General features: G+C 41.8%; 1 protein-coding gene across 1 annotated transcript in view; it reads left to right on the forward strand.

Moving 5' to 3' along the window:
• Positions 1 to 24,089, forward strand: part of AGBL1 (AGBL carboxypeptidase 1) — a 296,923-nt gene extending 272,834 nt beyond the window's left edge. The window contains exon 23 of the mRNA XM_075159559.1: positions 23,783 to 24,089. Coding sequence (XP_075015660.1) covers positions 23,783 to 24,089 — 307 coding nt within the window. The remainder of the gene's footprint in view (positions 1 to 23,782) is intronic.
• Positions 24,090 to 25,922: the final 1,833 nt, after the last annotated feature.

The following is a 25,922-nucleotide window of genomic DNA, read 5'->3' on the forward strand; positions in this document are numbered from 1 at the left end:
CAAGAGAGAACAGATAAACAGGCTTTACAGCATGTGCATATGTGAAAATAAGAAGCAGCAAAATATTCAAAGGAGACAAGGGGCTGATGTTTGGCAGCTCATTCCTTCCTCAGATATTTACCTACCTGTGGCATTGTTTTCAAATTTGCTGAGCACTCCTTGCTCTTGCTGATTTTACGTACTGTGCTCAACGTTTCTGAGAAGAGAGACAAATTGGAAGGGAAGTATTCAAGTCACGTACTAGAGGATCTGATATACACAGTAGGCATGTGCTCTGCTGATGCTTAGGCGACAGCGTTTCAGAACCAGTGCCTAGCATGCCACCGCCAGATGATGAACTTAGCCTATACATTCAGTGAGTTCCTGCAAGCCACATCAGACTGCTTTCCACATCATAAGTGAGTTATTGATTTGCCTCCTATGCTTCATGTAAATCTCTTCTACTCTGTATTGTGGGTACATATGTGAGATCAGCAGTCGTATTTCATGCTCACCATTCGTTGTTTATCATTACAGCAGTCTTTATTTTAATCTGGGTAAAACGTAATCAGAAGCTCATAAAGTGATGTAGGTGGTAGCACCAGATAGATGTAAGGAGTATGTGTGCTGTGAATGTCTTAACTTCTTCCACAGTACTATGAATGCGTCACCATCCTTACCCAACACACCTCTTCCTATTCAGGTTTCAGGCATTTCACAAAATGACCAAGTGAGGCAAGAGAGTTTTTGCTGACAAGCTGGCTAGACTTATATAAGGAGAGCTTTAAACTAGATTCAGCGTAGGAAAGGGTTGGTTTTGTGCAACAGAGAAGAGCCAGGGGCTTCTGATGTATTAGGAACCAACAGAGTTGCTACAGTCTTAGTTTTTAAAAAATCAATCTTTTCCCAAACCTTTTACACCCCACATTCTAATGGGCTTTCTCTTCTACCAGTAGTAGAAAAGATTCCCTAATCCACTGCCCTTTCCTTTCTCAGATCCCCCCTGTAAATGCATTTCCTATGGATGCCTCCAAGCTGGGAATCAAACTAAACAATATGATTTTTATAATATCCTAAGCTCCTGCAATGTTTTTCTTTCTTTCTACTTGCAAGCGCATCCCAAGCAGGTGACAGCTTTCTTGTTTCATTTATTCACAAAATGAACTCAAAACCCCAGCCCACGCCTTCCACTTAAACTATGTTGATCCCAGATCTCCTCCTCAAGGACTGCTCAACCTGGACTCTGGATCATCTTCTTATATCCAGATGGGACAACAAATATCCTGCCAGACTGAGCCAGCAAACCACACATCATGTTTCTTAGCAAAACCATCATTTGCTAACAGGCTGAGATTTTCAGGATAACACTGTATTGCCACTTAATATATTATCATACTGCTTTTATATTCCAGCCTACTCCTATTCAAGATCTTTGGGGGTAGGATTGCTCTCACTTTGCATCATGTGTAACACAAAACACATTCATTGTCTTTGCAGAGAAAAGCAAGAAAATACCTAAACGAAACACAAGTTTTTTTGCATGCTCTAGACCTTCCCTAGTTCAACGACATATATCCAAAATTCAGGACACAGGATATACAGACAGACCTGGTGCTGAACTTTGAAGAATATGTGGATTTAAAAGTTTAGGCTTATCTCTTTCTGCATTGACAATTTTAATACCCTTCATCTATCTCTGCTCAAACATCTCATTCGGGTGTCCCTTCTCAGCAGCATGATGCTTTGCAAAATGTAGTCCTTTGTATGTAAAATTTGGGTGTCTAAACAGAGCAGGTTACGTACCCTCTTCTGTAGTTCATGAAGGGATGAAGGCACTGCTAAAAGATGATTAATCTATTAACTTTACCTATGGCTACAATGTATCTATTATTGCCCTCCATTGATTTGAAGGGTAGCCACAAAATTTAGTTTAGACTAAACACCTAATTCTAAGTGGCTAAACTACTCGAGACTGATTCCACGCTTTCTTACAACAGTTTAGTACTTCGTTTTCCCATGTCTCCTGGGATGACAAGCCACAGTAGTTAGCAAATTGAAGGCCAAGAACTGGAGATAACAGTAGGAAAAAAAAAGACACCTCAGCTATATTTTCATAACCTTAATTCCCCTAGGAGGAACTAATTTTGATTGGAATCTGGAGTCTGGGGAGGGGACAGGTGTTTGGAGCTGCTTTTTTTTTTTTTCCTTCCAAAAGATTTTGCCCATCCCTAGAAATCTCATGTAGAAATATTGCAAGTTTTCTGCAGTGGCTGCTTGCTTGGCTAGATATGACTGGAGTAACAAGCAGCATCACAAGTATATGATGACATATGGAAACAGCAGTACACAAATATACTCTGTGCAAAAGAATCCAAATCGCAATCTTGGGCATTCATTGACTCAGCTAGGTTTGGCATGCAGAATAGGGATTTATAAAAATAAGGTTGTGCCTTTCAATGTTTTTCAGCTGATTTTATGCTAAAAGAAACCTGACGATCAGAGCAATGAGATACGCAAGGCTAAAGTCTCTGAAATCCCTGCAGGCCTTATTATGCGTATAAGGAGACAGACAGCATGTATTTCAGGGCTGGGAAGCTATTGCACTTGATTTAAGGGTAATTAAAGTGTGTGAGTGACAGCAGAGATGACATGTGATGCATCAGACATCTTTTCTCCATTTTGCTTCCTGCTTGGCAAACTCATCTGCATTCTGAATAAAGGATAATGTCTCTTAGCTTTCTGCCTCTACCCTTGTAGGCTTTCTGTTCTGCTTTCCCTGTTCCTCCTCACAGCTCTCCTCTACTCTGGGATTTCAGAGAGAATATCTGGGTTTTGCTAGTAACTAGATCCTTATTCCTTCCATGGCTAAGTCAACAACAAAGCATTTATGCCTATCAATAGTTCTTAATCATGCCCTAGAGTGTAAAAATTACCAGTCTGGTGGGCCATTGAGAAGAAAATAGCCCTGCACTGAAACATTTTTGTTAGCTGCTATCTACCACTCCAGTGCAAATGAAAGCAGAAGGGAAGGGATGCTGTATTCATTGGTATTTTTAACCTGCCCATGGCTCATTTTGATTCCAATAAGTCAACCAAATCCAATGTAAGAGCGAGGATTCATTTTGAATATTCACTTTTGGAAGTGCTTGAGTCTGCAATTGTGAACGCATTGCAATGCACAGCCTGGATCTGATGGCTGCTGGATGTGCAACAAGCAGGCACAGGAAGATACAGGGAGGGCTTCTCTTGCACTAACACAAGCAATTCCACCCATGCTGCTGGACACTGGTTCCCAACTGTTCAGAAAACAGTTGTCTAAGACTCATTTCTAAAAGGTCTGTCTTGGTGGCTATCTTGTAAGGGAGTTGAAGGCCATCCATGATTGCAAATAGATGTATTTACATTAAAGCAGAAAGAGAATGCACACAGAGCTGGTAATTGTTCGCATTATTCCATCTGCCTAATAGCAGAACAAAATTACTGGCAGACGAGTTCACTGCAAGTGAAAACAAAAAGCCTAAGGCGCTCACAGAGCCATTAAAGAAAAGGGAAGGTTTAGGCTTTGACCTGTGACAGTCATTTGCCTCCTTTGACTACACCTCTAAGCTGAGCTGAATCAAACTGAAAGTAATCATGGACTCAATGGTATGTCTCTGTGGGCAGCAGGTTGCTAAAGGGAGAGAGGGCAGCAGTTCATGTACCTTAAAAAGAAGGCATTTCTTTCACTGGTTCCTAATTAAAAAGGATGTGTGCCACAGAGGTACGTGGGGGAACTATGGGTGATGAGAGCCTTTGGGGGTTTTCATCCTTTTGATTTAGAAAGTGAGAATTCAAGTTGTGGAGGGACACTGTTTAGATCAGATTGTTTATGAGTGAACGATGTTGCTGAACTAACCGATAAATAAACAGTGATTCTGGAGTAAGAGTCTGCAGGGAAAGAAACGTCCAATCCTTCCTCTGATAAATGTCACTCCAGTAGTATTGCTTTTGTCTCCTATTTCTGGAAGTAGAACTGAGGTTTGTAGGTTAAAGAAAGATTTGGAAGGAAATTGAGAGTCACAGAGTTGGGTTCTATGTTTTTTGACATGACAGATCACATCGGATCAGATTGACTACTGTCACATCAGAAAATCAAGCTTAAGATGCCTGTCCTGTTCTTTTTCACTAATACCTGCCATAAGGACCTTCCTGAGACCAGTTATTCAGGGAGAAAATAGAAATGTCTGAAGGAGGATAGGGAGGGAGGGAGTGAATACAGCTTATAACACAGCAGTCATGGTGAAACTGCCAGTAATCAAATAGATTTCTTTACTTTTAGATAATAAGGATTTTTTTATTATTATATTAAATTGTGCCCATATGCACTTCTGGGCACCCCACATACGTGCATATGGATTCTCTCCTTTGCTGTGTATCTTTTGAAACAACGTCTAGCATGTTGCTAGCATGTCTAGCATTCAGTCTCTCCTCCATCAGATGCCCTTATCTTTCGGCAGTGATTTCCTATGATAAGGGCTTCATGGCTCACCCCCCTCCAGTAACAGAAATGTAGCAAGGGTCTCGTCTGAGGTATTTAACAGAGGACTCAATACTTCTGGTGGAAGGAGGGGTGCTTATACGAAGCTGTAATGACTAGCTGTCAGGGAGATGCATTGTGTCCTTTCAGCAACTGAACACAAACAGATGAGGGTGACGGTGGTATTTCTCCAGTCCCTTAATTAGAGCTATGTGATAGCAGAGGCACAAGTGGAGATGTTTTCCATCATCTCTGGTGAGGAGGGAGGAAGGGCAGAGAAGCTGCTTCACTTGTGTTAACCTCAGGTATCCTTTGCATTGTGATATATGTTCACCTCCTCATTTTTATCACTCTCCCTTTAGCTGTTTATTTCTTCTTTTGTTTTTCCCTGTATTCCTTTCCCTTCCTTACTGCCTTCAAATTCCTAACAGGAACCTAGTTTCCATTTTAAATAACTGGAATCTCCTGTTTTCCCATAACAGATATCCCCGATCCAATGGTTCAGAACTGCAGTAAACTTTAAAGACCACCTGTAGGGTTGTTATGTATAGGTAGCTCAGTGCTGCAAATAAAGGAAACTGAGACACAGTTAGAGTTCGTGAATACTCCTAAAAACCTGAAGACAGAGCTCAAGAATTGTATTCGCAGCTCTGAACTCTCACCTGTAGGTACTGTGTAGGTAAGTGAGCTCTTTTCCTCCATGTCATGTACAACAATACACAAGCACAAATGTGATGCAGTAAAAAGAGATCTGGGGCTTTAGAAAATACACTCGTATCAAAGGTGCTCTACAGAAGGCAAGAAGGATAGCTTTATTTCTAGCCCAAATGCGAAGAAATTTTAAAAAGGGGGAAATATGTACCTTTTCACGTTCCTGTGAGAGGAAAAGAGACACCCGCTTCCCTTCATTCATATCTCTGCCCCTCACAACCTTTTCCTCAGATCTAGTTTATCACAGCATCAGCTGCATCTCTCTCCCCACACACAGCTCGGAAACAGAAGCTTCTTTTAGCTGATTGCACCTGGGTGCATGCGGGGAGTCTCAGACCTTGCGCCCCACAACATCTCCTGGAAGTCCAAGGAAATGTAAAGTCCCTTGTGCTAAATTCAAAGGTTTTGGCAGGTAGACAGCAACAACAGGAGGTGGAAACAGACAGCTGTGCAGGGGAGGAAATGGTGATATAAATACATGTTTAATTGCAGTTTAATTACAATTACTTACTAGGCAAAGTTTATTTAAATGCAGTGTAATTAGAGTGAGACCTTGATTTAATCACAGTCTTATCAGATACGGTTACTACTATTTTCCTTCGCTTCCTCCTCCTCCACCTCCTCTTACATTCCCTCTCCTGAACTTGCCCAAGGAAATTAAAAGCCAAGGCTTGAAGTAAGCAGAAGGTATCCATCTTGGAAAGTTTTCAGTTGCCTGAAAATTCAATTGCCAGGTGGCTACCAGCCCAGAATTTTCTCCCTGGAAATTGTGAAACCCCCACTCTGTCCCGGCAAGCCGTTATTCTTCCTTAGCAGCTAATGATAATGGATCCTCATTAGCTGGGAATGACTTATCATGTATATAATTCATCACTGATGGCAGACCTCATAACCCATCTGCTCACAATGAGTAAATTATATAGCCCAGTCAGATGAGATGGATTGTTCTTTCTGATCTACCTTTGGACTGTCTCCACATCCTGTTCCAACCAGTGCATACTTTGTCTTCGCTCCATGATCTAGGTGAACATGAGGAGAGACATTTGGGCAAAACATCTTGAGCAGCTGACCCCCGTTCTCATCATTCACCATTTTCCCTCTTCCACGGCTGCTTCCTCCTATGCTCCTTGCCATGAGTCTGGGCATGGCTGTAGCTTACTTGTTTAGGAGACAAGCACTAACATCAGACATCTCCTGTGGACCTATTGATATGTTCATGGCTTGCTCCTGCATGAAAACTTTCCCCACTCTAACTATCATAGTACTTGGCTCTTTCATGGGTGTTGCATGTTTAAAACTCCATTAAGTAGTCCTAGCCAGAATAGGAAAGGGGAAGGATAGGTTATTCTTCTGCCTTCCCATCTGACGGCTGCCTCCTGTCACCTTCTTCCCTAAGGGTTAGTCATCATGTGGCTGAAAGCCACTCCTGAGAGCACAGTTATTCCCATCCTTCACCATGGAGAAATTGAGGCATAGACTAGTCATAGCTGGTAGTCCACATAGATGTGGCAGACTGTGGTGGGAGGGGAAATATGCACAGCAATTTGCCAAAAACTCGTGGCAAACTGGTGGTGAGGCTGGGATTAGAGTCTCTAAAAGAGCAGGGATTCAAATATTCCTTTTTGGTCTCTACTTGAGTCTCTCTTGCTATTGCCTGTGCATTGCTTTGAATTTAAACAAATTTGAGTATTTCCACTTGCCTCTGTGAAATACGCACCACATATCTACATACTGATATTATTCCAAACATTAGTTAGAGAAATCTTACAGCTGTCTACAAAGACACATAGGATAAATTCTGAGGCATACCAGGCATTTTGGTGCAGAGGAGTGGTGCCCAGTCCACCACAGTGCCAGCCCTTGGCAGGCAATTCAAATTTCTACCACTGCCTCAGCTGACAGCTGCCACTGGGGCCCAAATATTTTTGCTTCCATTTAGGGATCTCTTGTCTCCGCTCTTGGACAGTTCTGGAGAAAGTCTCCAGAGGTTCTTTTCTCTCCGGGTGAAATCTGGTTCCCCTCTGAAGTCTGTAAGCTGCTAGCAGGTTTGCTGACTTCAGTGGAAATATCATTTGCTCCTTCCATGTCAATACCAGTTAATTCATGTTGCCTTACTTCGCATCTGCCTCAGTCTTTTTTTCCAGCAGCTCTAAACAAGGGAAAGAGTTAAATCTATCCATAAAACTGTAAAGCTGTTCATTAATTAATGCATATTTTATTCTGCCATTGAGCCATACTGTCCCTGCCTGAAGGAAAATTATGAACTGCTGGGATCTTTTCTTAGGGAACCAAAACCAGGGACATGGAAGCGTTTTGCTCCCTCCTTTTCTGTCACAGTTTGTTCTGTTTTCTTTCTTTTTCTTTCTTTTTTTTTTTTCCCCTCTCCTTTCTTTCAGATGCTCCTGACATTTTAACAGACTCTCTGATTGCTTCCAGGTGACCTGACCATCTTTTGTACTGTTCTTGTCATGATTTATCTGGTGAGAAAAAAGTAGGAAGAAAAAAAGCAAGAAGAGGTTTTAGTTTTTACTGTTCTTCCTCTCCTGGACCTGAGAACATGTCCCTCTCCATGTCATTCAGATCTCTCCCCATCGTCGGCTTTTTAAGAGCTGAGGGTCATTGAGTCCTTCATACCCCTGTGAAGTGGGTAAATAGGCTGTGTAACCTATTTAACCTGTTGTGCTGGGCCTTGCGTTGCAGATCACAATAAATCACACAGAGCCAAATGGATTTTTCCCCCTGCTTTAATATTTATTTGGCAGTGAATTTTTAATAAGGAGGGACTTTCACTTGTCATCCTGAGAATGCCAAGTGGGCAAAAGAAGGGAAGGGACAAATTTAGAGGAATGGATGCAAAGTGTTGGGGGATGGGAGAAGGAGAAAAAGGGAATGGGAGAGGGAAAGGAGGAGGAGAACAGGGAGGCAATAGTCACTGCAGCACCTTTATTTGAAGATGAGTTTCTCAGACAACAACAGCTTAGTGCAGCTCCCTGCCCTCGCAGCAGTGAACAGTTCACACACAGCAGGGAAGCAGATAAGCCTGGGAAAGAGTCTTTGACCCAGAGGTATTTGTACCCTTCCAGAGTTCATTTCTCACATCTAGCCTTTCCATCAAAATAAATAAATTAATCAGTGATTTGTGAGCCTGAATTAGCAAAAAAAGGAAACTATAGTTGTGGTCCAAAATCCATAATTACATTCTGGTGCTGTTTGTGACTGAGAGAAAGGGATAGAGAGTCACTACGGAGAGACAGATACCACTGACGAGATAAAGAGATGGTGTGGAGAGATACAGCAAGTGTTTCAGATAGATGAGGAGCATTAGATGGAGTGGATGTATAGTTAAAATTAAAGAGATGGATACTATAAGTACACATGGGAAGATACCTTGGACAGACATACTGTGAATAGATGTTGCAGGAAGAGCGATATTGTTAGATAGACAGACACTCTCTGGGAAAAATGGGTAAGGCAACAAGTAATGCTGCAGCTAGGCACATAAAGATTGATTCTTTTGATAAATAAATTCTATAAATAAATACTAGCGAAAGATATTTCAGTAGCCTGCCATCTATGAATATTTGACACACACATCTAAGAAACTGCATAGCACTTCATCCAAAATACACGTAACCAAGCAGCTACTAGATATGTGTGCGATCATATTATTTAAACATTTAAGAGATGTTAGCAGCTGCAACAAAAACAGCAATTTATCACCTGATTCAAAGCTCGTTTCACCCTGATGGACACATCATTGATGGCCTGGCAACAGCATGGCAGAAAAGGCCAAGCCAGCAGGTAGACAATTAAGTGCTGAAGCAACATTGGACAAGTAAATGGGAAAATACAGTGTTTGGATTTCAGAATTGGAAATAGGCCACAATCTGGGTATGAGCTTCCGATCTTGTATCCAGGCTTACCAAGGGATGACGCGTTTCAAAATCATTTCTACCCCTGTGTTGTACTGGCCCAGGCCTGACCTTATGGGCTTGTCTGTCCCATGCTGCTGTGCTAACCCCACAAGCCCCTGTAGGGACCTCCATTCCCAACTCTCCTCAGCTACCTTATTGACCTTAGTCAATAGTCCTTCTACTGAGTGTCCTGGCAGCAGTGCAGAACATCCTGTTCTCCTGTAAAAGGCTTTGGGCAAGAATTCTCATCTACATGGACACCTATTCCTGCTGAGGCTGTCAGGCTTACTCCTACGCCTGGTAGATGCTGCCCAAATTGAGAGCCTTTCCAGGGAGGCAGCTCCTGTTGTGCTTCCTGCGGTCAGCAGTCCTGAGGACTGCTAGAGTCCAGGGCATCTGAGGAGTGAATGTACATTCATACTTGACATCTTTCTACCCTCACTGTGTCTCACCTTAGACCTCTCCTGAGCTTTACAGAGGGCCCATTTCCTTGTTGTGGTCTGGACTGAGGTTTTCAGTATTTCCACTGAATGGACTTCTGTACCAGCTACTGTTTTGTTCACCTCCATAACCACCTTTCTACCCTGTCCTTTTATTGATTGCTCAGCCCCATGTCAGGAATGCTCATTAGGGGGCTATCGGTCTCTACTTAGCATGCGTTATCACAGTGCCCTTGAAGCAGACAAGTTCCTTCTCGGGGCACTGGTAGGCATCCTCCAGGCTACTGCTAATGCTGCTTGTTCAGCACAGTCAGCCTGTGCTCTGAACCCTCTGAGAGTTTATGATGCACCTCAAAGTCAATCTGGCATATGCCAGAGTTGGTTTGCTCAGTTCATTTTCTCTGTGACCTGAACATGCCTGGTATGCAGGTCCACAGCAATGGAAAGATAAGCACATTAACCTCAGTTGTTCTTCTACAGCATCTCCTCCCCACTACAATTAATGCTTTAAAACAGTCCTTACCACAAACTGATTTCAATTCTTGCTATTGCAGGCATTATACTAGGTATATGTTTTATAAATCATTAGATCTAATGCATGCTCATAAAGTCTCACAAAAAGAACTCCACAAACTGTCTTTTAGCTTGCTACGGATGCTGCCTTCAGGGCCCAAATACTAGTTCGTGGGGAGGAGAAGGGATTATATATATTTTTAATGGCTTCAAACACCAAATTAAATTTGAAATTAGCATTGAACTCTACCATCCATTTCCAGTAATGATACTTAACGTTATTGTGGGAAAATCAAGCGCTTTACATGGAAGGTGTCAATTGAGTCTTGTTCAGGGGGTTGTCCAAGGGCTGTTGGGTACAACACGCTAGGAAAGTGATTAAAACCCTCTCAGGTTAAGTGAGACTCGTATTTTTGGTTTTCCCCTCTCCCCTTCATTTCAGTCTTTCCTAGCAGCCAGTTTCTATCTCCAAGGATATATCTTGTAATAATAATTGCTTGTTATCAGTGGATATTTTCCAGTACAGCAAAGATATCTAAATCCAAAGTCTCCAACAGAGGAAATTGATAGGTCTGAGTTTAAGGAGTGTTAGGTTAATCCATCTCAGAGGAGATCCTCTGTAAGAAGTGAAATGTTAGGCATTTCCTGACTATAGGGAGTAGCGTGGGAGAAGGGTATGCCAAGCTTCTGAGGGGCAGACCTTGAAAGCAGCAAGGGAATAGACAGCTCAAGAAATTTTCTTCTTCCTTGATTGTCTCCCCGCAGACTTCCCTTGTTTTTGGAAATGTCTAGAACAACATGAGAAGGTGGAAGGAAGCATCTCTCTGAAGCTAGAGCTATTGGTTTGTGGTGCCTGGCTTTGCTCCTCTGTCATCACAGATCTTTGGACATATAATTTACCCATTTTGCTTAATGAATTCACCCTCACCAGCTTAGGTTAATATGACCCTAATTGTGTGAGCGTATTTAATTCTGGGCTTTTTTTCTCCTAAACTCATAGGAGACAGTTACAGTAAATACATGTGTACTACAGAAAGCCAACCAGCAGGATCTGTGCCGGCTTTCACTGACGCATGTTGCTAGGAGCATGGCTGAAAAAGGCTGCCTAAAAGATCCCCTGGATCAGTGTATACAGCCTCTCTGACCTTGCTCTGCCACTTCCCAAGCCCCGTGCTTTCCCAAAACTGCACAAGCAGGCACCACTCCTCCAGCAATGCCTGCAGTTTGCACCATGCCTCGCCATAGTGCCCATCTGTGGAGTAAGTGTGTAAAGCTGACGTGAAAAGCGCCATGGGCTCTCACTGCTGTTGTAATTATGATTAAATGATCATCATTGCACAGCAATCCTTACTAGCAAACTAAGAAATACTCTATTAAGAATTAAGGATCTAGACCTTGTACCTTTGCCAAGGTTTGACACAGGGCATATTTCTTATATCTTGCATTCCTTAAAATTGTTCCACTGGCTGTTCACTGAATTTGGAATTCTTTGCTTCCTGTTCTAAAAATGACAAGATTTAAAGCGGTGGCGTTCCCTGCCTCAGAAATGGCTGCAAAATTAGTGGTGATGATGCTGTTCAGGAGTTCAGCTGCTCAGCTGGGCCATGCCGGTGCAGCTCCATGCACGTCAGCAGACCTTTTCCTGATAAATCATCGGACTGCTTCCCTTGCTCTCAGAAAGCAGTATGGGGTGTTTCAGGCTGCAAAGCTTGTATGTAAAGTAAATGCATTGTTATTTAAAAGTGATTCATATTGTTGGGAAGCCCAGAAAGGTAAGCTGATTGGTGGGTAAGCAATGGAGTGTAATAGCCCTGAGAAAACTGCTGTGTAATAACAGCTTTGATTCCTTGCAGGATAAAACTGTATAATGTTGCCATCCTTCCTGTACCTTTCATGTGTACAGCACTTCGTATACACTAAGTGTATTACTTTGTTATCCGGACTGATATCTGGACTGATCCTCCTGGGCTTTGCTAGTCTGCTTGTGAGAAGTATGAAGTTTTCAAACAAAGTTTTAGGCTTAAGGTAACATCTAAACCATAGATTTCTAAAATTGCCTTGGCAGTGTTTCTTGATAGGCTGCTTTTCGAGCTAAGCTGATACATCTTGCTTCAGAGATGCTTTTTTTCTCCTTGATACTGAATTGCCTGTATCATGCACCATTAAATCTGACACAGTTTATCTGCAGGTTGGCTGTGTAGAAAAGGAAAAAGTCCAGCGTAAGCCTGGCAAACTCAGGGTAAAGCCAGCGGCAGTCTGACTTGGCTGCACCTGCTCTACCATCCTATTATCTCCACCATTCCGAGAGCCTGCGTTCTTCAGCAGCATACAGTATTTTTTTTAAGGGGTTGTGTGTTCTGACACTAGAAATGTTATCGCGGGGGTCCCTATGTAAACCTGATGCAGCAAAAAGGTCTGTAAAGAAAATTATGCCATCATGATTTGATGGAGAAGAAGGAAGAAGAAAAGAGATTCTATCACAATGCACAGCAGCCAGGAACCCTGTATGCATTCATAAATATAACCTTCCCAAATGCATGCCCTCCGTAAAGTGTGTAGGTATGTTCTAGCACTTGGATTTGTGCTGTTTGTACTGGCAAATAAAATTGTTGTGGGCTTTTTCAATGCCTTGAGGGACAATTCATGAGCCAGAACAACTCACGATCTGGTCTTTTCCCGGTGTTTCTCTTCCTGGAAGACAGAATCCACCATGAGAAGAGTAGATGTCACTTTATTTTGGTGCAATAAGCAGCTTCCTGAAGCAAAGAGACAAAATGAGGAGCTAGGAAAACATAAATACAAAGGCAAATGCCAGGAAATACAAGATTTCCTGACTAATGAGGTTTTCGGGTCCAGTGGAACCTCACGAGTCCTCAGCCTTTGTTTCCTCGAGCTGGATGGCTGGCTTTTTCTGCTAGACAGGCTAGCTGGACAGCTTAAAATCAGAGGCCAGACTGGGTACAGAAAACCGGGCAGCTCACGACAGTTTCTTTCCCATCTGAATAAACTCCCCTTCGCTTTTATGACTTCAGTTTTTTTCAGTACTGCAAGAATTAGTTTCTCTTTGAAATATGACCTGGCAGCTAATCCTTGGTATTACTGAGCACCTCTCTCTCCTCCTGATGTCAGCAGGAGTCCTACATCCTCATCATTCCTCCAGCTAAACTCCACATTCCTGTCTGGCAGAATCATGAACCCTCACTTCTTTCCCTAATGGATCTGGAAACTTGTTATTTTCTTTACTGAAGTCTTGGTTTGCTGAGAGGAGGTTTTGGACCAGACCCACCAAGATTATGAAGCACCTATTTTCTTACTGCTTTCAGTAGAGAGAAAGGCACTCACATAGAAGAGGCAATTAAACAGCTTTGCACCCTCATTCAGACTAGACAGCTGATGGAGGGCTTCAGGCACACCCTGGCTCTGCCACCATGCCATAAGCCTGCCAGCCAGGTAGAGAGATGGAGCCTTGTGTTATTGGGGAATTGGGGCAAAGACAGAAAAGCAGTTTGCTCAAAGGGACTGCGAGCCCACCAAGCGTAGAACCCGTATCCTTCAAACACAAGTGTTTTAACCTCATGATTCAATTTTCCCTTGATGAGCAGTCTGACGTATCTTATCAGTCACTTAGTCTGCACACAAGGACTGACCTTTTATCATTTTTGGTTGTAAATCAGTGTGTGATGTTAAATGCTCAGTGTGGTTCTCTATGTTTCACTGCTCTGCAAGCTGTGCTCTAATTTGCCCCATCCATCCAAATACATGTCTTATTCTGATTAAATGAACACTTTTGTCAGTTTATGTTGCTTCAGCTTTCACTCAGAATATGCTTGCTTCTGTGATGTGTTAGTATTCTTTTAAGAATTTATATATGCATATATAAATATACACACACATATTCACATACAGAAAAAACAAGGAAATGTAACTTTCGGGTAAAACACATAGAACATTTTGGCAGGCATTTGAAAATTGTTTTTTATAAAATATTCAGGAAATACTCATCTTAACAACAATTTTAAAAATTGTTCCCTGCTGGGAATTGATAGATGCTACAAGTGGATTCATTTGAAAACAACACCTCACTGTTATACAGGTGAAACATTATTAAATACCTACAACAGGAACACAGAAAAGTATTAGGAGATCTGTTGTAAAACAAACAGCAATGACAACTTTTATACGTGCTTTACTATGTTCTTTTTGCAAGGCGATGCATTCTCCTTACATCACACCCAATGGTTGTTGTTTTTCCTCTTTCCTCTGTTTACTTGGAGTCATATGTTCCTGGCTGGTAGGTCCTTCTGGCACGAAGAATCCCTTTAAACCCTCTTTGAGTTCTGAGGTAGGACGAAGGTGGTGCTTTATGTTTGTGTCAGCCCTCCATGCTTATTGTTTTTCTTGTGTGCTAAACCACTAAAATTCATCCTTGCAATTCCTGACAAATTTTAGGAGGCAGGGACAGAATAATGAAATATTTGCTATTTTTCATGAAACATCTGGCAGGGCTTTGGCAAGATCAAGGAATTAGCAAGAGTTGCAATTATATGCTGTAGCTGACATTTTTTGTTGTCCTTAATGGAGTCCAAAGCATATGCAAATCAGCTGTGTAATGAGTGAGGTTAAGTAAGGTTTTGGATTTGGTTCCATATGGTGTTAAAACCACAATTGATCAGAATGTTTTGAAATATATTGAACACAAGTGTTCAGATTTGTTTTGTCTGAATCTCATTATGTCTGAGAAAAGATTTAGGATGAGGGCAGAGGCTGAAGTTTTAACCTGGATCTATTATCGGTTATCTATGATCACACATACTTCATCAGATGTTTCTGCTATAAACCCTGCTTCAATTTGCTTTAAAGGCAAGATAGATTTCTTTGACCTTGCCTTCTCTGCTTTTTACTCTTATGGGTACACGCACACACACACACAGAGTCTCTCTCTCTCTCTTTCCAAATTACGATATCGACTAAACACTCTTATTTTCCACAGGAAAGGACGAGAGAAAAAAAGTTATGTATTAGTCTCAGAACTTTTTACGCTACAAGAAGTTTCTCAGATCAGTTATGATGAACATCCCTGGAATTAGATGCATAACTTTTAGGGGGATTATGACTTTGCAGGTTTGTGTTTGTTTCATTTCAAAAAAATCTGTGATAACATAGGACCTTGTAGAGATGAAGTTACTTTGAGAGGTGGCCATGTTGACTGATGTCCATTAGCTGGAACCTCTTAGGCTTCAGTGCTTTGCCATTATATTGGCCTTAAATTAATTGTTTTCAGTATGCTCCAGAAACTGTTTTCTGTGACTCTTAAGCTGACATTTGCCTGAAGGCTTTCCTTAAAAGTAGAATCCAGTGGTAAACCAGCTGTTGAACCCCCACATGGTGCCATACCCTCTCCCCTCTCTGGACACTCCAGAACCAGAATCACTCTTTTTACCACAGCTTAATACTTTTAGTCCCAGTCATTGTTTACCCATTTGAAGACATGTGATTGTAAAAGAAAAAAGAGCTATACAGAAGAGTCTCTAAAACAGTCATTCCTTACTTTAAAAGGTACACAAATGAGTCAGGTTCATGTGGAATAAGAATATGTCCATATTTCCCTACTGAGAACACAAGTTCTTAACTTTTGCCACACAGTCTTGCTTTTAGCTTCTAGTTTAAGCTCTCAAATAGCTGATGATAATACTTTATATTTTAGACAACTATTTCTGCCCGCCTGCTGACCGTCCTAATATATCTCAAGTCCTACCCAGATGGTCTAAATCCCCCTTCAGGTGACCTGCTGCTTTGTCAACACTTACCTGAAGACTAGAGTCAAAGAACTGGTTTGCCCTGGTCAGTAGCCCACTCTTTCTTTCATTTCTATTGAATGCAATAGAATCGAGGTTCAGTGATCACCTATTGTTATCTCTCCACTAGCTGTAGGAGTATCTCCTGAAATCTCCTATGTCTTGTAATGAAAATACTGCTCTGAATACAGACTAAACCATGTAATTGTGGGGATGTGTAGGTGTGTGGGTATCTGAGTGTATGCATATATACATATATGTGTATCTATTATTTATCTATCTATCTGTAAGGAAAGACGGATAAGGGATGGTGATCTACTCTGTGTGCTTGTATAGACATATTTACATATATACACACAGGTATACACATCTATCATAGATAGATAGATTCTCTGAAACGTCAGAGTGGTTATTAGCTAAAAATAGATTTTCAAGAAGAAAAACTGGCAACCGAGAGGTTGCTTTCTCCTCCAAGGGGTATCGTGGTTGGTATTTAGTAACTTACAGAAGTTGTTAGTTAAGTCGGGTAGTTAGATGTCTATCTTTCATGTGGTGTGCAAGCAAATATTTGCATGCATGGTTATCTGACCCAAAAAATACCCTGTACATAAAACAGATATGTAACTAAAACACAGTCTAGACATATCTTGGCCATCTTAAAACATTTTGCTTTCAAAAACCCCAAATCCTTTAAGTCGCTCAGAGAGAACTAAGGGATATATACATATGGAACTTGGATTTTTGAAATTAAATATATAGAACCAATTATAAAACTTGGATGAAGTCAGTGGAATTACATGAAACAGCACTAAGGGAAACAAGAACCCAGGAGAACCTGCATGCCTTTACATTATTTATCCTCAGCAGTACAAATTTTCAGCATCTAAGCCAAAATCATTCCACGTTTTTTTTTCCAGCTACAGTGCCAATGTCTCAATTACTGGAAGCACCCAAAAGCAATTACAAGGATTCCAATAATCTTCCTGTATTACTGTGGCTGGACTGCTAAGTATCATCAATAATGTGATTACCATTTTGAAAAGAAATTGCTTGAAGTATAGACACTGTGAAAAAAGCTCTCAAACACTTTCAAAATCACATTTTCAGCAACTCTTACATTATTCAGTGTCCTAATGAGTTCCGGTAGTCTTAGTAAATACCTTCCCATAGAGGGGGACTTGACTGCTCATATTTCTCAGGAAGCTTAAACTATAGAAAGCCAAAATGTTATCTGGTTTGGAAGCATTTCTTTTGATTCTTAAACTCGGAGTGAAATCCAAGCCACTGACAGTGCTGCCTGGTGGATGGATATTATCCCATCTATTTTATGTCACCCACCTTCTATTTCCTGTGTTTATCTGGGGTCTGCACCAACCGTCATAGCTCCATTTCATGGCTGATTTGTATCTGCTCAAGCCTACAGTTATAAGAATGCTAAAGATGCAATGTTAGCGCTGCACTGATATATAGATTTCTTCTCCATTAGGAAGAAATTAATGATTGTTCATAAGACCGAAGCCTTTGGCTTCTCACCAGCTTTTCCATCCTGCAAGTCTAAAAACCAGCCCATGTGAATTTTATTGATTAGCATTAGAAACATGCCTGGATTTGAATTGAGATATCTGCAATCCAAGAACATCATGTAATGTCAAGCTAGTATCCTTCAAATGGGAGAAAAACGCCTGCTTGTCCTCTATACTTGTTTTTCACAGAAGGATCAAAGCTCTACCAATGACATGAAGTAATTCAATTAAATGCAGTTCTTCATATTCATACAAGGCTTTTCGATTTCCCAACCATGTTTAATGAGAGGTGTGTACTCAGCATCTCTTCTGCTCTTACAGCAGTCATCAGCCACCTTCTTACCAATAAGGAGAATGGAAACAGTCATTCCTGAGAAGACTAATAGAGCTTCTACTAGATGCAAGTAAAACTCTGTCCAGGGCTAAATTGTTGCAAGCCTGAATGAACATTAGAGGACAGTATTGGCCAGGAGTCAGCCTGTTTCTTGCTCTTCATGCTTTCCCTTCATTTACAAGTTGTCTTTCCTTCTCTCTAAATTATAAAGCCCCACTTGCTCTTTACTTATCTAACTGGTGCACTAGACATCCATTTTTAATCTGGGCAAATCAATTATAAATATTACAGCCCACAATTACCCTGGGAATGCCTGAAAAACTAATTAGTATGAGCCTTAGCAATGAATTACACCTTTCTCTTGGCTATTTGCAGCAGGAAGAAAAAAAAAAAAACAACCACCTACACTCAAAAGGAGACCAACATCTCTTAGCCATAGCAAACAGAATTCAAGGCAGTGTTTACTTATGTTCATATTGTTCATGAAAGGATGGGCCGTGGTGGGCTGAAATCCAGGGCACCTGGCGTTGCCTAGGGCTTAGCACGCATTTTCTCACGAGATGTTTTAAGATGTAAAAGTCCTTGGCACAGTCTTTGGAAAGGGAAATCTCATGGGAGCCTACAAAGTTCATATCATTGTTGTTTACTGTGTGGCAACAAAGGAGGCGAATGCGATAGTTCCTTAAGCTGGAGCCATCTTGCACCAGTGCATAGCTGATTCTTTCCCTTGGCGAGGTCAGGGACTAAATAGAGCCTTGTCTGGCTTTTCTCAGGCAGGAGGGGAAGCCAGGCTGCTGTCTGGAGAGCTTCTGAATTGCAGAGATCAAATTGGAGAATCATTGCAAGGTGTGCACCACACCTTGTAGCAAGTGAATCAAGACACTAAGGGCAGAATAAAGGCCTTCTTCGTTGGCATCTTGTTGCTGTAGTGTATTTCTTACAGGTGTAATTACCTACAAGCATCATAGTTGTTTCATTTATGTCTTAAAATACTACTTTATGAAGCTATTAAAAGCAGAATTGTACTCTGGGATAACTGCAAATGCGTCTGCTTAAGATTCATTTTGGATTCATTACAAGACTTCAGAAGCAGTGTTCCTGTAGAATACTTTTAATAAAACATATGGATTCCTCAAAAGCAAAACTGTGCAAGACCACACACCCTTTTCGGTGACGTAGGTGGAATTTTAATGTAAAAAAAAAAGAAGGGCAAGGCAATCCCAATTCACTGCAGAGAGGGCAGCATATATTTAAAAGTTGCAGGACACTTACCAGCATGTATATAACTGTTCATACAACGGGTAAAACTTTGTTGGAAAAGAATGAGAGATTCCCCTTCTGTGCAGGTGATAACCGTGGTCAGGGAACAGGGTCTCCAATCCCTGCTTGAGTGGAGAAAAAGCACACCGTTCTTTCAGGCAAATGCTGTAATTGCTGAGAACTTGGTCTGTTTAGGTCAGACATAAATCTTTTTTCTGGTTTCTCACAGGGAAATGTCTGGTATCTTGAAAAATTTCAAGAAAGCCATTTCCTGCCTTATTTAGTCTATGAGCTGTATCAGAGACGTGCTTGGCTCGTTATACACAGCCATATCCCTGCATTGGGTATCTTCCAAAGGATTGGGACATATCATGGTGGTCAGAAGGTTTAGGGAAAGGACAAAATAGGGTTACAGAGAGGGTGATTATGCAGCTACTGGGATGTTATTTTTCACTTCAGAGAGAAGATGAAGACATGTTTGCTTGTTTGTTGATACATTCTTCACAGGGAGTCATTGATATGTCCATGACCAGCGGTAGTCCCCAGACTTAGCCTTTCCTCCTTTTGGGTGAAACATTTAACCACTCACTTCCTAGCTTTGCTCCGTCACAACTGCAGCAAATTTCACAAGAGTGAGAGGAGCAGTATGAAAAAAAAGTAAATGCTCCATCTCCTTCTCTAACGCACTGCAACTGCGAGGCCTGTCAAGTGAAGGTCAAGCAGCAACCCTGAACAATAGTCACAGATTCCCTATGAGGGACAGTTGTCAGTGCCTGTTCTCTCCAGCAGAAAAAATAAAACACATTCTATTTTGAGCCAGTCAGTAGAATATACAGAGATGGAGTGACCTGCCACACAAGCAAAATATGAGTGAAAAATCCTAAGAAATTCCTTAGGACATCTCTAGTTTTCCTCCATGCCCTGGAAGTGTATGCACAAGTGAAGGAGAATTATGTATGGAAGAAAGATCATCAGCCATCCCCATGTACAGCATGTAGCTGTAGTTTATCAGCCCCAACTATAGACTGTCTTTCCTTATGTGCAGTTCAGCAGGACAGCTGACTTGCAAGGTTTCTGTCCAGCTGTGACCTAACAGGTAGGCTGACTTAGAATGAGGGGTTTGCAGGAAGCACCTGAAAGAAGTGTTTTTCAGTCATACCAGAAAGCTCAAGTTATGCTGACATGTAAGGAAGGACTGGGCTCCCTTCTCCTTCTCCTCATGTTAAGTCAGAAAAAATCCAGAATCATTCTACAGGATACCAAAGCTTGCTTGCTTTCCAAAACCAAGTAAATAAACAAACACACCCACATACAAAAGGAGAACTAATTAAGATCAAGTCATATCTCAATAAATATGCAAATTAAAAATCAAAACAAAGAAATTCTATTTATCACATCATAAAGTTGCAAATTGCTGTTGTGGCTCCCATCGGCTGGCATAGATGAGGGCTACGAGGCTGTAGGTTTTGAATTAGTAGATCAACCCACATGCGTACATGTTTTATTGTGATAGCTGGGGGACTGTTGGCTGTAGATATATTACCAGCCTTTCCTCCCCCTCTTCTGTACTGCGTTCACGTTCAGTGGTATTCATAGACTATGTTTGTCTTGGAGTTCTCTAATGTAATGTCATTGGTTTTCCTCATTGTTTACCTTCTGTAAGACAACATCATTATTCTTTGGGAAATCTGTTTCATGTCCCCTGGGGTTTTTCTCTTTGTTTTTTTTTTGGGGGGGGATTCTTTTGCAGCTTTTAAAAATCAGATTAAAAAAACAAACAAAAAAAAATACCAAGAACCTGCCCCTCACAAAAAACCCCATGACTCTTTGTTGGAAAAGAAAGAAAGGCACACCTTCTGCAATGGTATACAATAGTCTAGATATTGGCATTTCTGCTTATTACCATGTTTCACCATTTGCATTCTCTCCTAAAGGAGCTGGTCTTTGTGATGTGGAGAAGCAGCATGTAACGACTTTGGCAGCTTCGTTAGAGGGACTCTAGCTGGCTCCCCAGCATGCTGCATGCTGTCACGTCTCCTCTTTCAGAAGAACCTCTAACCTGCTGGTTTGAACTAGCCCATTTGTATTGCTTTGTTATGTGTTTTAAATCTCCCCGCAGCAGGAAGTGAATTATTGGGATGGAAGATTCCTCATAGAAGAGACATGTAGCTGTAGAGTTTGGTAGTGTGATAAAGAGTCTTTCAACTTTTAAGTCACCAGTGTGATTACAGCCTGCGTTGGCAGCGAGAGGAAGTTGGTACCGTCTATTTGCTGTTTGGTAGCTCATTATGTGATCTGTGGTGGTGGCATCGATCCAGTGGGTATCAGTCAATACTGGAGAAACCACTACTAAAGCAGTCAGTCAGAATGGCTCGCTCATTCACTGTCACAGCAGAGGAGCAAAGGGCAGAACAAACTAGGAAGAAAGTCTTCTTTCCTGACCTCTAAACATGGTCTAGGCATATCCTCACCTGTGGGGAACCTCTCCCTGCAGTATATCTGTCCAAGTATCAAATTGTCACGGTCTTGGTGTTTTGTGTACTATGTATGTAGGCAACATGACAGCATCCATCTTGAAAGAGAGAGCTTCTGCAGTCCATTATAAAGGTTTTATGTATAAATACTTGCTTCATAAGACTGTCCCTTCAGTCTTCAATGTAAGGAAATGGCAGGTTTGTGTGTTTTTCTTTTTTCGTTCTCTGAGTGTTGTCTTCCAGATTTCCCTTCCATAGTAAAGTGCTTTTGTGCTAGAAGTCATTTTCCCCTTTTTGTCGGAAATCCAGTAATAATAGGGATTTTTTAAAAAATTGTTATCCTGTTAATGCAAATGTTTGACCTTCAGTTCCTAGGTTGCAAACTGAATCGTTCCATCTGTAAAATATCAGTGAGTTGGATGGCAGCTACGCTCTGTCCCAATGGCATTAGCAGTTCCTCCCAAACATACAAGTGCAATATTGAAAGTAGATACGCTTTGGTTCTTTTTGATTGCAAAGCCGCAAGAGCAGAGCTTATAAATGAAAAATCTAGTTCCCCTGAGTTTAGTCAGCTTTGAACATTATCATAGGTACTTGGTATCACGGTGATTCATGCCATGCCTGCAATATGAAAAAAAAATCACTGGTCAGACTCAATAGAGACCACTGCTTGTTGCTGTTTGTGCTGGGAGGATTGTCCTGGTTTGTTTGTTTTGTTTCATGTCACATACTCCACTTCAGTATGAGTTCTTCCTGACCCAGATTTCTGAGCAGACTGAAGTAGAGCCAGAAACTGTAAAAGTGCATAATTATTCTTTTATTTATTTTTAAGCTGTACAGCTCTATTAAGCTTTCAGAGAATCCTTTATACACAGCCTTTGAAGTAAACTAAGCCAGAGATCAGCCAGAGAAGGAGAAGTGGGTTGACACCGCTTGTTTCTGCTTGCAGAGTAGTCTGTATACAGTTAAGATCTGGAGTCTCAAAGCTAGGAAAATCTTACGCCTTTTTTGGAGTGCAGAAGAGAGAAGGGATCAATACATCCAAAAGCAATACTTTACACCTTTGGTATGTTCTGAAACCTCAGATGCTGGCACTGCTGTGAAACAGCTGAGAGCTGGAAGATTATTCCGGGTACTGACATGTAAATGAGCAGACCACACATTAAAGCTGTGTATGCTCCATCTGCCAAGCCATTCATTCTTCCCAACTTGGGACAAATTAGAAACTCTGGCCCAGCGGTGGAAGATTATTATTCCTTTCCCAGTCCCCCAAAGCAATACATTCCCCTGCTTTGAGTCTGATTGAAAACATTGACCTGGAGGTGAAAAACACAGTTATCTGTCCCCCTGATTCATCCAGACTCTGACCCAGGCAGCATTGAAACCACAGGCTTCTTTCTGGTCTCAAAAAATTACCCAGCTGCCCTCCTGGGCTAAGGGCCAAATGGGAACTAGGCGGTTAGGTAGGAGAAAGACCTTATCCCCCAGAGCCATCTAGTCTAGTGGTTACAATTCTGCCATAAATATTGCATTAGGCCAACCTAATACAATATGTATTGAAAGTGGGCGTGTAAAGAAAGCCTATGACCATTCCTGTAAGTAAATGGCAGCAGGCTAAGGTAGTGTAACCTACCCTTCTGAGATCCAGACAACATAGCTGTGATACCCATTTAGAGTCTCTCCTCAGCCATTCAGGCTTGCCTCTGAATTTGGCCCTTCCTCAGGAAGTCATGCTGCCAAAGCCTTTTCATGCTCCTTCCAAAACACAAGCACTCCTGGTATTTCTGCCCTCCTTGGAGCCCATGTGCTCGAAGAGCTGAGAGCCTCCGTTTTTTGTTTGTGCTGCTTCTTGTTAGCAGTGCTGTGAGCTTGCACAGAACAGGAGGAAAAGATGCCAAAGCATTTCAACCACTTGGATTAATTAGGTCTTACACTAAATGTGGAAGGTGGATGATGATTAAACCAGCAACCTTCTGGAAACTGAATACCTCCTCCTCTACTATATTTCAGCTTCTATAACCTTGTAAGTGCCTCAAGGCAGGAATGGTGGTGTCTGTATATGAAGCACTCGGTTTCTGTATAAGCAATAGCAATAATAGTGATAATAATCGTTTCTCCTGTGAGGTAGGGAAGTATCACTCTTCATTTTACAGATGGTGAAACAGACACAAAGACACATAGGACCTCGCTTAGTGCCATCTCATGCTTTGTTAGCAGAGCCAGGATTGAACCCAGGAAGCACATTTCCCTCTTACTTGCTCTTACCCCTAGAGAACACCCCTTCTTTTGATGATGACCAGTCTCTCTTCTGATTTTTCTGCAGAAGCTGCAGCAACAGCAGCCTGGAGACTGATGATGAACCTCCTTGTGTGGAAGAAATCGATTATAATACTGACAGTTGCTCTGATGGCGAAGGGGACTTCTCTGAGCTAGATCAAGAGATCCAGGAGTGCCTCTCGTGGGTGGAAGGAGAAACAGAAGATGAGGGAGTGACCACGGGACAGACACGCAGTCCCAAGGCTCTCAGGGGGCTCTACATTTCCAGCCAACCAGCACCCAACAGTACAGCTCTCCCTCTGCGTTCAGCAGCACTTGGGGTGTACAGTGGGTTCGAGAGCAGCCCTGCGTGAACAAGGCTTTGACTTGCAGAGCAGTAAACAGATGGGTTACTGCTCGTGTTTGCCTGTTTGCCAGCTTCAGCATCCTTCCCAGCTGTGTTGCTCCAGTTCTGCATAGAAAGTTGACTGTATGTTTGTGTAGTTTGTATATATATAGAGAGAGAGAGAATGACTCCTTACGGTTTGTACACAAGGCCGAGCGAGGGGCCACTGGCCCAGATGGTACTATGTGAGAACATCACCCATTCCTAAACATAACCCCCAGTTTCATGGCTGCCTCTAGTATGTGGTTTCATACAGATTGACCTGAGGAACAGTCTTCTGAGACCAAGGAACCAGAGATGGTTCTCCTTTTCCTACTTTAGGCTCTTATTATGGTAAGCAGCCTTTGCCTGGAAGAGTGACAATTACTGATGTCTTTGGCCAGAGCTCTCCACTCACGTTCATTTCTCTTAAGCTGTAGAGCATGTATCTGATTTCTGTCTGATCAGAATTTTTCCAGTGTGTTCAACAGGTTGGGTCAGGCTGTGCATGCTTCTGAGCTGGTCATATCTCAGCAACAGTGTGGGAAATCCGATGTGCCATAGTAAGGAAAGCACCAGTGACAAAACAGAGCGGTCCTCTGGAAACCTGGGCTAAATTCACCTCTTTGCTGCGCTGGAATGAACTAGTCCAGCGTAATCTCAGTTGAGTCGCTTCATGCTTGAACGGATGGGCCTGAGTGTAGAATTTGTTTTACAGATGCTGTGAAATTGTATTTTCTCTGTGAGACATCCTTCCAGCTAAGAAAGCACAGATACAACAGTTCATCCTGGGGAACTAGAGCTACTATTTAAAGCTATTGGGAATGAGAGGGATTTGGGGCATTTTAAGGAGAAAAACATGTTCTCTTGAGATAGCCAGGGATCCCCCAATATTCCATCAATAGATTAGTGATGGTGGCAATATCCAAGAGTGAATTTAGCCCAAGCATCAGTCCTGTGACTGATTATTTTTTGTTAGTTTTATTATGATACCACTAAGGAAACCTAGTTCACGGAACAGGACCCCATTGTGCCAGACAGTAATATAGTAGAAGACATTACTGGTAGATTATATATAGGACACGTTCTACCAGTGACTCCCATAACAGAGTCAGAACAGCTTCTCCTTTGATCCCCAAATGGAAAAAAAATTAGATTTCACCAAAAATTGCCTGCAAACACAGATCCCGATTCCTGAGAATCCAACACAGACTGAGAACCCACACGTGTGCCCGACATCCCTAAAGCATGAAGCCCACATCACCTCATCTCACACCTCATATTGCCTCCACTTCTCATGTGTCTTAGACTCTGCTGCTGCAAATGGGGAATTGCCCTGAACCCAAATAGAACTAATTGCGTGGTGCAAGAGGCTCCCAACTCTGTCATTACTTTATAAGGCTCAAGGAGAAGGATGAATGTATAGTATGTTGTAACATTACAACCTATAAGAACTCCATTAGCAGTGATGATTATTATTAGTAGTATTGATGCGTGACTAAAAGCACCTTGTCATTCTCTCATCATCGTGCTGTTTGTGCAGAGAATTCCTGGTGCAGAATGAGGTTTTCTCTGATGCATTTCTGAACACCTTTCCCCAGACTACCCAAACATATTTTCCAGCAGGAGCTTGCTCTTTGGAGAAATAGCTTCTTCCTGTCCTGCTGGGTTTTCAGTAGCCAGGTGTTTTAAAGTCTTCACCAGCACATAAGAGTTCTCTGTCTCTAGCTCTCTCTTTATGATGCTGATCAAAAGACAGGCAGCTTGGGTCCTTAGAAGCTGAGCTTCTTAGACCAAACTAATTCATTAGGTATGGCATGTG

Source organism: Calonectris borealis, chromosome 11, assembly GCF_964195595.1.
Source record: "Calonectris borealis chromosome 11, bCalBor7.hap1.2, whole genome shotgun sequence".
Taxonomy (NCBI): domain Eukaryota; kingdom Metazoa; phylum Chordata; class Aves; order Procellariiformes; family Procellariidae; genus Calonectris; species Calonectris borealis.